Here is a 17,788-nt window from a genome sequence, read left to right on the forward strand (position 1 = left end):
AGTCCAGTCTTTTGTTTCAGCTACACCAGACTAACAGGGCTACATCTCTATTACTAAAAGGTAAAGAGGCTGTCTTTGTAATGTATAAGGTAATTATCATATAAATTAAGGCCCATTCCTAGTGGAAGTGTTGGTAATGCTGGTAGACAAATTGACCTCCTGTGGTTTGGCAGATTCTCTGGTTCATCATTAGTCAGGTCCTCAGGGTGCTAGGCTAGAGAGGTTCATTCTGTAGGAGAATATACTTCATAACTTGTAAAGAAAAGTGTCATTAATTGTTCCGAAGACTCAGACTAGCAAAGACGAGTAGATTTAAACTAGGGATATAAGTGACTACTCAGGAAGTTGACTACCCGACTGCTCGCTTTCTCCCCGCTCCCTCCTTGTTACCTGTGTATCAGAGACAGCAAAGTGGGGAGAGCAGGAGCTGGTGCTGGGGGAGCCGGCTTAAGTCGGTTCTCCCCAGCACCATCTCCATGGAGAGGGAGGGGCGGAGGAGAAGTTAGGGGAGACAGAGCCTCAGTGGTCCCGCAACCAGTGCAAGCTGGTGGGACTGCTCAGTTCCAGCTCACGCCTCCCCTGGGAGCTAAATGTAGTAAGAGACGGACTGCTTGTGTACTACATTTAAACTGCAGAGCTGCAGCGGGAGTAGTGAGTGCTCTCCTCCTCTTATCAATTAATCAAGTAGTCGATAGAAATTTCGTCCGACTACTCAATTAGCTAATTAACCGCTACTTAACATCCCCAATTTAAGCATAATTCATTGTACAACACAATACAGTAAACTTCCGATAATCCGTCTCCTTTAGGACCCAGGGGTGCCGGATTATCAGATATGCTGGACTATCAGAAGGGGGGGCTATGAGGGGTCTGGAGTGGGGTGGGAGGGGATGCCACCCCAGACCCCTCATAGCCCCCCCTTACAATAGTCTGGCTCTGCCCCAGGAATCCCTGATTCAGCCGCTGCTGGTCAGTTTCAGCAGCAGCTGAATCGGGGATGCCTGCAATAGAGCAGCTGGGATGCTGCCGGGTTGGTCCCGCAGCGCCGAGGGGCGGCGCTACGGCACCAACCCAGCAGCACTCCAGCTGCTCTTGGGGGTGCCTGGGACAGAGCAGCTGGGGTACTGCCCGGTTGGTCCCGTAGCGCTGCCCCTCGGTGCTGTGGGACCAACCTGGCAGCATCCCAGCTGCTCTTGGGGATGCCTGGGGCAGAGCAGCTGGGGTACTGCCCGGTTGGTCCCGCAGCGCCGTCTTTTGGCGGGGAGAGATGTCTGCTTCTGTCTGATTGGTTACTTGCAGTTTCTCATGGTATCCAGTTGATACTGGTGTTCATATTTTGAGGTCCTACTGTTCATGTAATATTCAAACTTTGTTTCCTGTTTTTTAGATCTGTGGTTTACCAGCAGAGTTCTAAGGAGTCTGCCACTCTGCAGCCATTTTTCACTCTACAACTGGATATTCAGTCTGACAAGATACGCACTGTCCAGGATGCATTGGAAAGCTTGGTGGCAAGAGAGTCTGTCCAGGGTTACACCACGAAAACTAAACAGGAGGTGTGTTCTGGGGTTGTCTGCTGAACCTTTTATAGGCAAACATTAATTTATTTTTTTAAAGACTTTTTTATACAGCTGTTAGTTTTTCACTAGATGCTTAAAAATTAATGCTCATGTTAACAGAAGAGGTGCTAACCTTACAAAGTATACTATAATTGGCAAGTGTATTCAGATTTTATATATATATATATATATATATATATATATATATATATATATATATATATATATATATATATATATTTAAGGTAACTCAAACAAGATGACACACGAACTCTGTAAAATGAAATACACTAATTTACGATCAAGTATTTGCAGATCTGTTATAATAGTTGGCTTGGGATTTTGTCAGGAGGGCATATAAATTAAATTCACTGTTTGAGAAGTGGTAATATGTACTGTCATAAGGAAAACATTTTTTCACTAATTTTAAAGCACAGAATCTCAAGTGACCTGACCGTTGCCAAACACTCCTATTAACACAGGTATGCTTCAAAATGTTGGTTGGTTGAGAGTATTTCCTGGCTTTTCATGAAGATATTAATAATATCTTGCTTTAGAACAATGGTTCTGAAACTGCAGTCCACAGACCACTAGTGATCCGCAGCCTCCTTCCAGGTGGTCCATGGCTGGAGCTCAGCCCTTCCCTTCCTCCCTCCTTCTCCTCACAGATATTTCTCTGGGTCAATGGCCTCCAACTCAAAAAAGGTTCCCCATCCCTGCCACAAAGGAAACATTGAAATCTTTTGTGTTGGCCATAACTTAATATTTTACCTTATTGAAAATGAAGCTTGATAAACTAATACGAGTTTAAAATACTCAATCTGTTTAATAATTTAAATTAAACTAGTCTCTGTAGCTGTTGCAGTAGCAAAATGGCTCGTGTTTATTATGTAATTAATGGTGAGTTTCTATTAGCAACTGGTGGTCCACGGAAAGATTTGCACTGAGTCAGGTGGGCTATGGGCCAAAATGTTTGAGAACCACTGCTTTAGAAGGAAGAGCATGGTGACCAGCCATAAGAGAAGCTCTCAAATTTTTATTTTTTTTTTTTTGGTACCATGAGCCTCATTTAAGTAAATAACATAATATTCATGTGAAAGCCATAAGTATTGCTTGCGTTTTGATTCCGTGTTTTCATTCCCTCTGAGGATTCACCAAAGATTTTTCCTTTTGAAGTTAAAATTTAGAGTTTCATACCAGCCTAAGGGTTTTTTTAAAAAATTAAGCTATTTTTGAGTTATGAGAAAGATGTGTCCATTAATAAAACAAAATTAGAATAGCCTATTCTGCTGTTCCTGTTGTAGCTTGTGGCACTCAATACTTCAGAAGATCAAGATACTTATTTAAGTATTTACATTTCTATAAAAAATGGAACATTTCTAAAATCAAAATTTATGTTGTAAGTGGATGTACTCTCCCCCACCCTCCCTCTGTTAATAGCTTACAAACTTTTGACCAAGATCCTGGGTAAGGTTTGAAAGTCCTTAGTTTTCCTTATATAAAATGTGGCCACTTAGATTCTAGGACTTCTCACTTATGATTAGGAAGAGTCCCAGAAAAAAAAGAGTGTTCCCCACTTCATCATACTTGGGTAGATACTTCTGCATATGAAGTCCCTCACTATATAGACTTTCTAAGAGCAGTCATAGTCCCACTATACTAAAATTGTAGCTTGTGTAGTCAAAGAGAAACGGCTTGAGAAAGAGAAAGCTGTATAAAGGCCCTTCTTACATACTTTTACTTACTCTTTCTTTGATATATGAGAAGTGGGAAATCTGTGGGCACTGTTAAGTAGAACTCGTTCATCCAGTTTTTGTATGTAAAAATATAGAATCACAATAACAGTCAGGGAAATCTCCTTTTATGCTCACAGAAGATTGCCAGTTTTTGCATTCAAGAAATTCTTGAATGCACGTCAATATAAAAAAGATGCATCTTGATTCATTCAGAACTACAAACAGTTTAACAGAGGAAAGTAATAGTAACTCAGGTCAGCACAGACCAGTTCTGCTTTAAACATGGTATTACATCCTAAAAGCTGAGTCAGCCTAGCCTAAACATATCAAGGAACAGAAACACAAAATCTATACTCAGAGGAAAAGTACTAAAAATTGTTTCTATAAAATTTCACATCTGCATCTCAATGAGATCTTTATCATTTTTTTTTCTCCATTAGAAATTGGAGAAGAATCTGAGATGAAATGAAAATACATAGCTAATCAGATATTTGTTTTTAATGTGTATGATTACTTTGTTTACTAGCAAGGTTAGGGCAGTTGTCTTCTATTAAGCCTCTTGAACCTAATTTCAGTTATGCTTCCATTTAAAATCATGAACAAATCATCTGAAAAGTAATCATGAAATTGGCATTGCAAAGTGAAATTTATTTCTCTTTTCAGTGTTCCTTACATGCTAAAAGTAGGGCTGTCAAGCAATTAAAAAATTAATCATGATTAATTGCGCGATTAAAAAATGTAATTGCGTGCCCTGCCCCTTTGAAATGCTGCTGCGGTGTTTTAAAGGGGCAGCACTGTGGAAATCCAAGTCCTGCTGCCCATTAATTTCATTTGGTAGCCCCTAGTTCTTATATTTTGGGAACAAGTAAATAACTTTTCCTTATGTACTTTCTCTACACCACTCATGATTTTATAGACCTCTATAATCTCCCCTTAGTTTTCTCTTTTCCAAGCTGAAAAGTCCTAGTCTCTTCAATCTCTCCTCATGTAGGACCCATTCCAAATCCCTAATAATTTTAGTTGCCCTTCGCTGAACCTTTTCTAATGCCAGTACAGGCAGTCCCCGGGTTACGTACAAGATAGGGACTTAAGTTTGTTCTTAAGTTGAATCTGTATGTAAGTCGGAACTGGCGTCAGCCACTGCTGAAACTGATCAGTTTCAACCGCTGCTGAATCTGGACGCCAGTTCTGACTTACATACAGATTCAACTTAAGAAACCCAGGCGTCCCCAAGTCAGCTGCTGCTGAAACTGATCAGCGGCTGATTCCAGGAAGCCTGGGGCAGAGCAACTCCGCCTCGGGCTTCCTGTAGTCAGCCGCTGGTCAGTTTCAGCAGCGGCTGACTTGGGGACGCCTGGGGCAGAGCAGCTGGGGTGCTGCTGGGTTGCTCCAGTAGCGCGGCTCCTCAGCGTTACTGGAGCAACCCAGCAGCACCCAAGCTGCTCTGCCCCAGGCGTCCTGATTCAGCCGCTGCTGAAACTGACCAGCAGCGGCTGAATCAGGACGCCTGGGGCAGAGCAGCTGGGGTGCTGCTGGGTTGGTCCGGAGCGGTGCTAAGGGACCAACCCGGCAGCCCCCAGCTGCTCTACCCCAGGGGTAGGCAAGAAAAGCCTGGTCTGCTGGGGCGGGGGAGCAAAAGCTGCACACACCCCCAGCAGACCAGGGAGACGGGGGTGGCGGGACCACCCAAGTCCTCCACGGCTTTGCTCCGTCTCCCTGGTCTGCTGACCTGGGAGACGCGGAGCAAAGCCGCAGAGCACGCGGGCAGCGGGACAGTCCAGGCGTGCCGCGGCTGTCCCACTGCGGGCGTGCTCTGAGGCTTTGCTCCCCAATTCCCTGGTCTGCTGGTCAGACCAGGGAGACGGGGAGCAAAGCCTTGGAGCACGCTCGCAGCGGGACAGCAGACCAGGGAGACGGGGAGCAGCTTTTCTCGCCCCGGAGGACGGAGGCGGCGGACCGCGGCGCATCTGGGCATCCCGCCACTCCCGTCCTCCGGGGCGAGAAAAGCCCCGTTTGTAACTGCGGATCCGACATAACTCGGGGACTGCCTGTATATCTTTTTTGATTTGAGACTACATCTGTATGCAGTATACAAGATGTGGGCGTACCATGGATTTATATAAGGGCAATAAGATATTCTCTGTCTTATTCTCTATCCCTTTTTTAATTATTCCTTAACATCCTGTTTGCTTTTTTGACTGCTGCCGCACATTGCGTGGATGTCTTCAAAAAAGCTATCTACGATGACTCCAAGATCTCTTTCCTGATTAGTTGTAGCTAAATTAGCCTCCATCATATTGTATGTATAGTTGGGGTTATTTTTTCCAATGTGCATTATTTTACATTTATCCACATTAAATTTCATTTGCCGTTTTGTTGCCCAATCACTTAGTTTTGTGAGATCTTTTTAAAGTTCTTCACAGTCTGCTTTGGTCTTAACTATCTTGAGCAGTTTAGTATCATCTGCAAACTTTGCCACCTCACTGTTTACCCCTTTTTCCAGATCATTTACGACTAAATTGAATAGGATTGGTCCTAGGACTGACCCTTGGGGAACACCACTAGTTACTCCTCTCCAATCTGAAAATTTACCATTTATTCCTACCCTTTGTTTCCTGTCTTTTAACTAGTTCTCAGTCCATGAGGGGATCTTCCCTCTTATCGCATGACAACTTAATTTACATAACAGCCTTTGGGCGAGGGACCTTGTCAAAGACTTTTTGGTGAAGCTGTGCTTCTCTCAGTTTAGAGGGAACACTGGTTTTGATCCCACCTATTAATTCTGGAGGAGATCACTAAAATAGTACTTGGAATCTTCTAAACCAGGGGTGGGAGGAACTTCAGGCCCGGGGTTTGAAGGTGGCCCCCCGTCCTGACTGAATGTGGCCCCCAAGGCTCAGGACTCCCCCCAGCATCGTGGAACCTGTGCTGGCACTCCAGCCCTTTGCCATCCCACTGTGGGGCCGGAGCACACAAAATCTACTAGTGTGGGCCCCCTTGTATCTACTAGTTCTGGTGTGTGAAGGGAATATGGGGGGTGTCTTTCCCCTTCTCAGTCAGGGGCCACATCAATGAGATGTTGGGGGTTTTGGGGTTTTTTTTTGTCTTCTCACTTGTGTGTGGCCTCCAGCTGATTTTTATGTGGATCAGTGGCTCCCAACCCAGAAAAGGTTCTCTCCCCCTACTGTACTAAATGCTCTTTAAAGATTAATCAATGGTAGTTCACAGCACTAGTCCAATACATTATTCATCATTGCCCTTCTTTTTTTAGGTCTTCATTTTAATGTTGCAGCTAATGGTGTCTGTGTAGATAGATAGGGCTTCAGTGAGCTCTCAATAAAACAACATTTCGTGATGCGGTATATAGGGAAATATAGTATCTCAGCATAATAATTCTGTGGAGGATGGAAGGGATCTGTTGTGAATGAGGGAAGATTTCTGCTGTTGGAGCTAGCATTTTGGTGGAAGTGGGATAGAGAGATTCAGGAGTTTTTCTGTGAATGGTACAATAGTCAAATTATTTATCAAAGCACTAGCCATCGTGAGACTGAAGGAAGCCATTGTTGATTTCATTTGTATATAAAGCACTTAATTAAATAAAGCATGTAAAATAAATGTAGATTTGGGTGTTTACTAATTCTTTACAATCTTTGAACTGCAGACACTTTCTGGGACAATGATGGTGTTATCAGAGAGAATTCACAGTAGACTTCTTTATTCAGTATTTTGCATTACAATTTAACCACTCTTTGATTCAGCATTAGAATATGACTCTGGCAAATAATATATTTAGATTGAAAGAATAGTGTGTATCATTTTGACCAGATAACTTTATGACAATGGTCCCTAAACTGTGGAACTTGTTCTCCAGAGAAGCATGGGGGAATATTTGGGGGGGGGGGAATGAGATGGCACCTGGGCCTCTTGTCCCACATGTAGCTGCGGTCATGATTTCTAGTTCTAACCCCAGCCTCAGACCTGACCAGGGCTCCATTTGCAGCCCCGACAATGCTCCCAGCCTTGGTCCCCATCTGGGGCTCCATTTCCATTCCCAACCCCAGCTCCTTGCCCTTGTTTGTGTCTCCTCCCCACGCCCCAGGAGTTGCAGGCTAGCTCCCAGGAGTGGGGCACCGACAATGCAACCCTGAAATGTTTTAGGACCACTGTGTTAAAAGTATGATTTGAACACACATAAAGTACAAATTGACATTTATTCAGAGTGAAGACAAAATATTAGTCAAAGCCCTCTTGTTTTTAGGGTGGTGTTGAGTTTACAGATATTTTGTCCTAGTTCGACTACAGTAGTAGTTAAACATGTTCACGATGGAACTCAACCATCTGTAAATTCTGGTTCTTCATAACTTGTGTCAGTGTTTTGTACTTTACAGGTAAGTGTCTTGTAGCATAAAGGAGGCACCAGAAAAATCTTCAATAACTTTTGTTCCCATCTTACATTCATCAATGCAAACCTCCATCTACCAAATCAGTGGCTTAAGTTTCATCCATCAGTCATGATATTTACGTGCTTAATCTACATGATGTGATATAATATTGCAACTGCTCTGTGTGTGATGTATACTTTCATTGATACTATTATATCTAGCAATTCAGAATGTGTTAAGTAATCCTGTAAGCAGGGGTGGGGGTCCTCATGTGGCCCCCAGCTTGCCTGGATCTACCCCAAGGCTCAGCCCCCTCTTCCTCCTCTCCCCCTCCCTGCTGCATCACTGCGGAGCTGGAGCACACAAAATCTACCTCTGGACTCTGGTGCACGAGGGCAATGTGGGGAGTGTCTGTCTTCTTCTTAGTGGGCAGCCGTGTCAGTGAGGGTTTTTTTCTCGCTTGTGTGGCCCCTAACTGATTTTTCTGGGGGTCAGTGGCTCCCAACCCAAAAAAGTCACACCCCTGCTGTAAAGTCAGACAAATTCATGGGAAAATCTAAATCTTAGTATTGAACACCTTCATTTCCACCAGTTTTAAATTTCATAAATATATATTCACTCCCTAAATTAAAGAACTCCCATTAATAGGACCACACAAGAACATGATATTAAATTGTAATATTTCATCCTTAACCTAATATTTCATTGGAAAAATCCAATGCATTTTGGAGGCTTACAGTGTGCAAACAATGGGATATTTGTCCAAAAGCTAAAACAATACTGACACTTTTAAGTGACATACTTCAGATAAACTTTGTGTTCTACACATTTTAGTCATGTTGCCTTCCTTTGATTTTCAAAAGATAGACTGCCTTCAAGATTTACTGATTCTAATATTAAGATATAATTGTAATGCATTTTTTGTGTTGTCTGTATTAGGTAGAGATCAGTCGAAGGGTGACCCTAGAAGAACTCCCTCCTGTTCTTGTATTACACCTCAAAAGATTTGTGTATGAGAAAACTGGTGGATGTCAGAAGCTTATCAAGAATATTGAGTATCCCGTTGACCTGGAAATTAGTAAAGGTGAAGCTCTTAAATAGAACTTTATTTCTTTCTCTTTTGAGGAAAAGACATGCATCTGACGAAGTGGGAATTTGCCCACGAAAACTTATATGCCAATAAATCTGTTAGTCTATAAGGTGCCACAGGACTCCTCGTTGCTTTTGCAGATTCAGACTAACATGGCTACCCCTCTGATACTTGACAGAATTTTCTATGATTTCCAAAGGATAATAGTGAGTTTTGGCAAGCTCAGTCTAGGAGAAGTTTTGGTTTTTTTTCCTGTTTGGAGGTATACATGTGAAAACTTCATATAAATTTCATTTAGATTATGAATCTTGCATGCCTTATTTTGCATTTGTGCTGGCTGTGGATTAGGGGAATCCAGTCCAGTGATACTCCGAGCTGATGTGTTCCGGCTTTTTTTTTTTACAGAACTTGCTGCATGTTCTTTCTTAATTTAGACCCCAGTTCTTCAAAGAACTTCACATAGGCAGACCCTGGAACATTTATCCAGTTCTGTTGACTTCAGTGGAGGCTCATGCAAGTCCAGTGTCCAGCTGAGTGCAATGTGTAGAATTGGGGCCTGAGAATGGAAGTTGTTCAAAGTTCAGGGATGACCGTGTACCATGTGTTCATACAGTGCCATTAGCTGATTGGTGTAGCCTAGGCAAGGCTGCTGTTAATTAAATAATGAATAATACTTCAGCTCAAAATCCATCCAAAGAGGTGGTGCAAAGCACCGTAATAAAAACCATTGTTTGGGCCGGAGAAGAGAAATTAGAAACTTTTTTTTAAGACCAAACTAAAATCAAACTAAAAACATCAAAGTGGTCAAACAGGTCAGATTTCAAGTGTTAATTCATTTTAAAGTTTAGTCAATTTTTAAATTTTAAGATCTATTGATTTTTACAGTGTGAGTGATTTTTATATATAAACATAATAATGTGTACCATACTGCATTGAATCTTTTTATTCTGATGTTACTGGTCAGTCAACCAGTCAAAGTGACCATTTGTATAATGCTGTCTGCAATACGTTCAGTTTGCATGCTGAATCTCTCTAATCCAGCACTCTCTGGTCCATCAGTATCTGTGGTCCGGCATGATTTTAGTTAGCCATGTGTCCATTTATCATGGGTGTGGCCAAGTTTCCGGAGGTCCCATAAAATTTGTTTACAGCCACCAGTCCTGGCTCTGTGTTCTGTGCTGTTATTTAGCTCTTAATTTACCCCTACATGTCTTTTAAGAGCCCAGTAAGCCGTGGAAGCTGCTAGATAATATCAACCTCCCATGGTTCAGCACATTTCTGGTTTGTCACTGGTTAGTCCCGAGGGTGCTGGACTGGAGGTTCAACCTGTACCTTGAAATTGCAAGGCTAATTATGTAGGGATGCCATTGTAAATGATGTATTTACTTTATCAGGTAGTAAGATTTGATCTTGGTGTTTGTTAGTTTGTTTTTAAGATACATGCTTTATAGTGTATTGCAGGCTGCTTTGGTGAAAAAAGGCAACTGCTATATTCTTTACACTGTGCAGTTTACAGTCTGTCCCTCTCATAGTCCAGCAAGATGTGTGGCAGGGGAGATAATTGGTATCCTAGCCTATTTTCCCCTCTCCTCTGTTTCCCTGAGGTAGCTTTGAATGGTACTCTTTCTTGAAACACCATATTCAAAGGCCGGTGCTCTGGCAGTAAGAAACTAGAAGTTGACCCCTTTGTCTCCCACCACAAAAAAAATTCCAGTGTCTTTGGAGTCATCATGCCTAGGTTTCAGCCATTTCTTTGATGTAGGAAGCTTTAATTGAAAAACTATTTTATTCTTTCTTGGAAATAAACATCCATCGACATCTGTTAGCATAAAAGTGTTTAGCTTGTTATGTGTTACTTTTGCTTTTTCAGAGTTACTATCTCCAGGTGTGAAAAGCAAGATTTTTAAAGGCCAAAGAACCTACCGGCTCTTTGCAGGTATTGAGCAATTTATATATATATTGCAATATACATAGCAGTTCTGGTTGTAGAAATCCTGTGGTTACTGCTGACTTGAATTATAAAATGCTCACTTTAAATTAAAATGATGCAACTTGCAGGAGTAATATGTTCTAGTGAAAAGTGACACGTAACTACTGAATATTCATATTAAGTCATTACTGTCATCTTGCTTTAGCTTTTGCCTAAGTAACGTAGGACCATCGTTCTGTACTAGATCCATCCAGCACAGGGCATACAGATATTTGCTTTTCAGTGAAAGAATGCAACAGCGAAAGCTTATATTAAATAGGGATGTAAGTAAGTAGTCGACTACTCACCCTGCTCTCCCCCACCGCCCAGTCTTTCCTTCCCCCCTCCCCCCTGCTTGCTGCCAGGCCGCTCTTACTACATTTAAAATGCTGAGGCACAGCAGGCCGGGACCTAGCACTAGCCAAGACGGCTGTGTCCCAGCTCTATGCCTGCTGCAGCTCTGCAGCTTAAAGATAGTAGGAGCCAGGGTGCTTGCACGCCTGGCTCCTACAACATTTAAACTGCAGCGCCGCAGCGTGGGTAGCTTCTGGCCCCAGCATGAGCCAGGACAGAGCACCTTCCCTTGTAGACTAATCGTGTAGTTGATACAAATAGTATCAACTACACGATTAGTCAGTTGCCCACTTTTGAACATCCTTAATATTAAGATGCATATAGGTCTGCTCTTTAAGTGGTGTACATCAGTATTCATTTTTCTTCAATGAGGTTAAGTTTTAAGAATCATAAATGAACTCAAAAGATTTGGTAATACAAATTGTATAGTATAATTGTTAGTGATGACAAATTACTATTAGTGATATGCAAATTGAATAATAAAATAGATATTGCTTCACCTTTATGGCTATATTTGACACACATCACTAACTTGTAGAGTAACTTTTAAATTTCTTTCAAAATTGCTGCTTTGATGTTGGTTCATTGCATCATTCTAAACACTTTAAAGATGAGTACTTTTGACAATGTTTGAATATCAAAATGTTTGTGAAATACAAGTGCCATTGAGTTGTCGGTTGTAGAATGACATTTTTATGGTAGGCATATATCAAAGAACTAGATGAAAGATTAATATTAGTATTAAAGAATGGAAATTGGTGTAAAAATTCAGAAGCATTTTATTATGTAACAAAATATTAATCTTGATATACTTTTTAAAAGGTATACCTAGATTATTACAACTTGCATTTGGTTATTTGTATTCGCATCAGAAGAAAAAAATGTGCTGAATGGCTCAGAGGACTGGAGCTTTTCCTCTTTTAGGTCATCTGGTTAGTTCCGGCTCTGGTGGCATTTGTGTGACTTGTTAGTTCAGATTTAGTTTTGCATTGACAGTATAAGCAGATTGTAGAAGGCACTATGAAAACGGGCAGACTTAACTGAGAGCACCAATTACTATAGTGAAACAGTTCTCACCTGTGTGGTGAGCTTTCCAAGACCAAGTTTGAGAGCCTGGATAAAACAATATAGGAAATTTGCATTTGCTGCCTCATCTTCTGTGAATGTTCTGTAGCCCCATACACCATTTCAGTCTCCATTGTTGTCAGTCCAGAACTTTACACGCATGACATTCACTAATATACCAATAATTTAAAACAGGAGTGGAGACCTTTTTTGGGGTCCAGGGGCCACCGACCCACAAAAAAATCAGCTGGGTGCCACATACAAGTAAGAGAGAAAAATCCTCAGTGACCTGGCCCCAAAATAAGGAGGGGAAAAAAATCCCTCACAGATGTGGCCCCCAGCTGAGAAACAGGAAGAAAGACACTCCCCTCAAGCTCCAGCCCCATGGAGGGAAGGCATCTAGGCTCAGATCCAAACTAACTCTTCTGGGGGCTGGGGGCTAGTATATTTGGTGAGGGCCCCCAGGGCTCTGGGTTGGGGCCAAAACTGATGGGTTCAGTGTGCAGGAGGGTGCTTCCAAGGAGAGCAAGATGGGGGTAGGGTGTGGAGTCTGGGTGGGAGATAGGGTGCAGGAGCGGGATGGGGTGGGGGATTTGCGATGGGCATGTGGGGTCTGGAAGGAATGGGGTGGAGGAGCTCAGTGTGGACTGTGGGCAGGAGGTGGGGGTTCAGGAGCTGGGTGATGGTGGGGGTCTGGAAGGGAGTGGCTGGAGTGCCAGTACTAGCTTGTGCAGCTGAGGGAGCCTCGCCTTGCACCTTGCAGGCTAGATCAAGGCATGCCATGGGCCGAATGAAGACTCTAATTTAGAATGTGTGTCTACCAGTGGTGCATAGCCTTTTTTGATCTGCTGCCCCTGTGCTGTGGGGGCTTCCAACTGCTGGGCCCAGCCCCTGGCAGGCCGGATCTAAGCACCGCACAGCCTCCATCTGGGGATGTGGGGAGTGTTACAGCAGGGGACTGGGGATGTGGAGGTACGAGGGGCTCAGGACAGGGGTTTCAGGTGTATGATGGGCTCAAGGTTGGTGTAAGTGTTATGATGCTGCAGCCAGATGGGGGCTGGGCCTCAGTTGATAGCTTGTTGGCCAGGTTTCATTTTTAAATAAAATAAAACATTATATCCAACACAAAAGGTTTCAACATTGTCTTAATTTATGGCAGGAGTGGGGAACCTTTTTTGGGTTGGGGCCACAGAAAAATCAGTCAGGGACCATACAAGTGACAAACAAACAAAAAAAACCACTCAAACCCTCCCCCCCCCCCCCCGCCCCCCCAGCAAAACACCTCACTCCCCTGGAGCTCTAGCCCTGTGGAGAGAGGTGGGGGTAGGTTCAAGGCCTCAGGACAGATTTACTCTTCTGGGGTTCCAGTATTACTGAATTTTGTGCGGCATCTAGGCTCTGGGGTGGGCAAAAAATGAGGAGTGTGGCAGCCCTGTCTTGGTAATGGGATAGGGTTTGGGGTGCAAGGTTGGGTGGGAGGTAGGGTGAAGGAGCAGGGTGAGGGTAGAGTGTCTGGCCAGGGGAAAGGGGCAGGAACAAGGGAGGTCAGACAGGAGCAGGCTGGGGGCAGGTTGTCTGGCCAGGATGCAGGGGGCATCAGCAGCTAGGGGGCAGGCTATCTGGGCAGGGGGCAGAAGTGGGCTGGAGACAGGCTTTCTGGCCAGGGCATAGGGTATTTAGCCAGGGTGCAGGAAGGGGCTTGGGGGCAGGCTGTCTGCTCGGGGGAGGGGTGTGTGCAGGGTTTGGGCATGAGGAGGTGGAGAGACACTTGTTTTCATGCTGCATCGCAGGCACCATGTAACATGGCTTCCTGCTACTCCCAGGAAGAATTCACAGGAGAAGCCTCCAAGAAATGTGTTTTGGGGAAGGATAATGGCAGCGCATGCTGAACCATTTTTCATTTTGCTTCTTCCCCATCCACCGGGGGAAGGAAAAAGGCAACGTATTTCCCCCGCACACTGCATCTGGGGGGAGGCTTGAGGCTTTCTCCTCCTCCGTGCCCTCCCTCCACCCACAGGAAGCCAGCGCTGGTGTTCCAGTCTTGCAGGGGACCATAAGGTGGGCTGAGTTGGGGCTCCAGAAGAACCATATTTGGCTTGAGCCATAGGTTGCCAATCCTTGACCTAGATGATCTAGATCGGAGTGAGCAAGAAGCTACCAGTGGGCCAGATCCGGCCTGCAACAGCCTCACTGGAACCCTTAGGCAGAGATCAGTTCACGTTTTAAAAGGCCTGCTGTTCTCCATTCCAGACTCCTGGGGAGCGAGAAGTGAGATGGCTCATGCTGTTCCCGCCCCCCTTCAGCAAATCTCTCAATTCCTGGTCAGTGGGAGCAGAGAATTTTTGCTGGGAGTATGGACAGTGTAGGAAGCCTTCCCCCTCCCTTCTGTTCCCCTCCCCTTCCCTGTCATAGCCAGAGTGGAGCCATGTGGAGCAGTGAGCAGCCTGCAGCAGACACTCCAGCCTCAGATTTCTGCTGATAAGCGCCTCCCAGCCAAAGCCTGCTTCTGGCACCCCAGCCCGTCCCTTCCCCAACCCTCTCCCCTCCTTCCCCCCCTCCTGCACTCATAGGCACCCCAATCTCCTGCCCCAGATCAGTCCCCTCCAACCCTAGGTCATATCCCAAAACCCTGTACCCCAGTTCCCTGCCCTAGGTCACAACTACCTCCTTCACCCAAACTCCCTCCCAGACCCTATTCTCCCTCCTGCACAGCAATCCCTTCCCTCGAGCTCCCTTCTGCATCCAACCTCCATCCTAGACTCTGAAATTGCTCCATTAATATCCTGGAAGAGTGCAGCCCTCAACCACTTTACAAAATCTTGGGAGTGGCCCTCTGTCAAATTATTTCCCACCCCAATCTAGATGGTGTTTGGTTCTACTGTGAGGACAGAAGACTGGACTTGATGATCTCAAGGTCCCTTCCAGTTCTAGTGTTCTGTGATTCTGATGGAATCAATTTTGCAATGTGAAACCACACATTAGGCAAAATGAAATGGGTTAAACGGGGGTATCTTACGTTTGTAATAGAAACTCTTTTGAACAGAAAGTTCTGATACTGTAAAGTTTCATGATTTCTTTTTGTGTTTGAAGACAAGTTTTTATTAGATATTTGTGAAGGTTGATTCAGAGGCTTCTGGTTTAAGTCACAGGAGTGTTTGATACAGTGCCTACTTCAATCTGAGTGAATAGTTAAGATCCTTTTGACTTAAAATGACAAATGTCAACAATGTTGGTGATTTCAAGCAGTTATTTTTGTTCTAATCAATTTACTAAGTTTGTCAGTGCTAAAGAATTTTTGGAAGCTTTGTTTAATGGTTGCAGAAAGATGTTCTATCAATTCTATTGGTCTTTTCTTGTGAAGTAAATGCTTCCCTGAACGTCCTGTAGTAAATGAATAATATTTATAAGACCTTTGTGCCACTTGATCTGAAGGATATTATTTTTCACTTCTTTAGAATCTTGAGTTTGTATGCTTCCAGTGAAACATCACCAGTATCAAAATAGGTTTTTTTCTTTGCAAATAGACAGTATTTGCCGTCATACAGATAATGCCGGTATATTTGCGAAGGCATTTGTAAAGGCTTTAGTAGTGACCTTTGTGTAAGCATAACTTAAACATGCCTCTCAACATGTAGTTGTGATTTATTTCTTGTGTAAGTATTGAACCCTTTACAAATTGTGTTCTTGATCTCATGGGAGTTGGAAAGTTTGTTTGAATTATGAACTTAAAGAAGAATCTTAGTAAATGTGTACTCATGTTTTAATACCATTTAAAATATAAACATTGACTTATTTCTTTGCAGTTGTCTATCATCATGGAAATAGTGCGACTGGTGGCCACTACACTACAGATGTCTTCCAAATTGGTCTTAATGGCTGGTTACGCATTGATGACCAGGCTGTCAAAGTGATAAATCAGTATCAGGTGGTGAAGCCGTCTGCTGAACGCACAGCCTACCTCCTGTACTATCGCCGAGTTGACCTGCTGTGAAACTTCCCTCTTTATGCTGTGTGTGCAAGATACCTGCTTTGTAGAATGCCAACTATCACTAACTTTTTTCCTCCTTTAAATGCTCTTTTGAGTGAATCCTTTTTTTCCCTTGCAACTATGGGATAGAGTGAAAAAGGAAACTACCTTGGGGGTCGTGCACAACATAGTTTGTGTGTTGACTTTTGACTTTTCAGAATGAAGTCATTTAGCTGAAAGACAGTCTCACGAATCACAAAAAGATAAAAATGAGTTAATGCTGAATCCTAAGATGATAAAGGGGGTTTGCATTTGATTCCCACTTTCTAATTGCATAGTAAAAGAAAACCCTGCACCAGCAACAAAACTTGTAGATTTCTGTGAAAATAAGTTTTATCTTTACTTAAATAAAAAAAATTAAAAAAAAAAACCCACTCTTTGCTCCCCCTGCAGTTTTTGATAAATGGCAAAACATGAGCCAATGTGTATCAGGAGACAATGGTTCTATGTGCTTTAAAACAATGTACAAAAGTACAAAATGCAGAGTTGCTGGTTCCTAATAGGAAAACAACACATTTTAATAATTGTGCGATGAGAAACTGCTTAAGTACACATTGCAGATCAAATATTTGGAGTTAAAATGTTAGTCTATATAGATGGGTGATTGTAACTTTATTGCTATTAAGAGATTTCAAACTGCATTTATGCTTCTGTGTACATGAGATTTTAAAAAATGGGCAAAATAATGAAGATTGATATTTCTTTAAGTCTGCTTTGTTTAATTTTGCTGTCTGCTCTCCTATAATGTTGAGTTCCTAATTGTACACAGTTTAGTGATATCTAGGAGTATAAAGTTGTCGCCCATCAATAAAAGTCACAAAGTTGGTTTAAAGTTGTGGGGTTGTTTTTCTTTGAATGTAAATGTCCGTAATGGAAACTCTTAACGTATAGTTACTATGCATTTTCTATTAGAAAATAGTGCTGTTTAGCAGGATAAAAGTCACCCCAGTTCAGAGGACACTAGAAGATCCTATTTTGAGGATTTAAGTACTGACTCCCGCCTTTCAGAGGTGCAGTGGTACTTACAATAAAAGTATTATTTTAAATACCTCATAACTCCTCAGTCAAATGAATTTTGCATTAACAAAGCAAATTGAAGGAAAAAGTGTATTTTATCCTCTGTTTTCCTTTCACGTTTTTGAAATGAAGTGGCTGTTTTAATTTTTAGGCCTTATGTTCCAGGCAATTTCTGTAGCATTTCCTTAAGCTGCCTAGAGTTTTTCACTTTCTCTTTTTCTGGCACAGGCAGGACAGTTGCTTTCCATCCAACTTCTCTGTGATTGCGCTGCTTTTTCTTTTTGTTGAAGGAACTGACCAGTCTGCCTTTTTCATAGTTCTAAGGTGTTCATAGCTCACCTATTAACATAGTATTTGGTCAGCCCTTTTGTGCTATTTGGCCTTTTCATCAAAAGGCAATTAACTGTGCATTGTACATAATGGGGTTCTGGTCCAGGATTGAGCTCCTGTGCATGACAGTTAAAGTTGTTAATAACAAAAAAAGGCTTTGGTAACCACAGCCACAATGGAGTAGTGGGAAAGTGATAATCATAGCTTCAGCTTTCAGAATCTCTTCTTTCAGCGCTTATCTGAAGAGGAGTTCCGTACCTTA

The 17,788-nt window shown here is 42.9% G+C and overlaps 1 protein-coding gene across 4 annotated transcripts in view; it reads left to right on the top strand.

Moving 5' to 3' along the window:
* USP10 (ubiquitin specific peptidase 10) overlaps window positions 1-17,011 on the top strand; it is an 89,874-nt gene extending 72,863 nt beyond the window's left edge. For all 4 annotated transcript variants that reach the window (XM_075939975.2, XM_075939977.2, XM_075939976.2 and 1 more), the window contains 4 exons: window positions 1,388-1,553; window positions 8,614-8,758; window positions 10,635-10,700; window positions 15,956-17,011. In XM_075939975.2, coding sequence (XP_075796090.1) covers window positions 1,388-1,553; window positions 8,614-8,758; window positions 10,635-10,700; window positions 15,956-16,143 — 565 coding nt within the window. In that variant the 3' untranslated portion in view covers window positions 16,144-17,011. The remainder of the gene's footprint in view (window positions 1-1,387; window positions 1,554-8,613; window positions 8,759-10,634; window positions 10,701-15,955) is intronic.
* Window positions 17,012-17,788: the final 777 nt, after the last annotated feature.

The sequence above is a fragment of the Pelodiscus sinensis genome, chromosome 12 (assembly GCF_052426305.1).
Source record: "Pelodiscus sinensis isolate ZL-2025 chromosome 12, ASM5242630v1, whole genome shotgun sequence".
Classification (NCBI taxonomy): Eukaryota; Metazoa; Chordata; order Testudines; family Trionychidae; genus Pelodiscus; species Pelodiscus sinensis.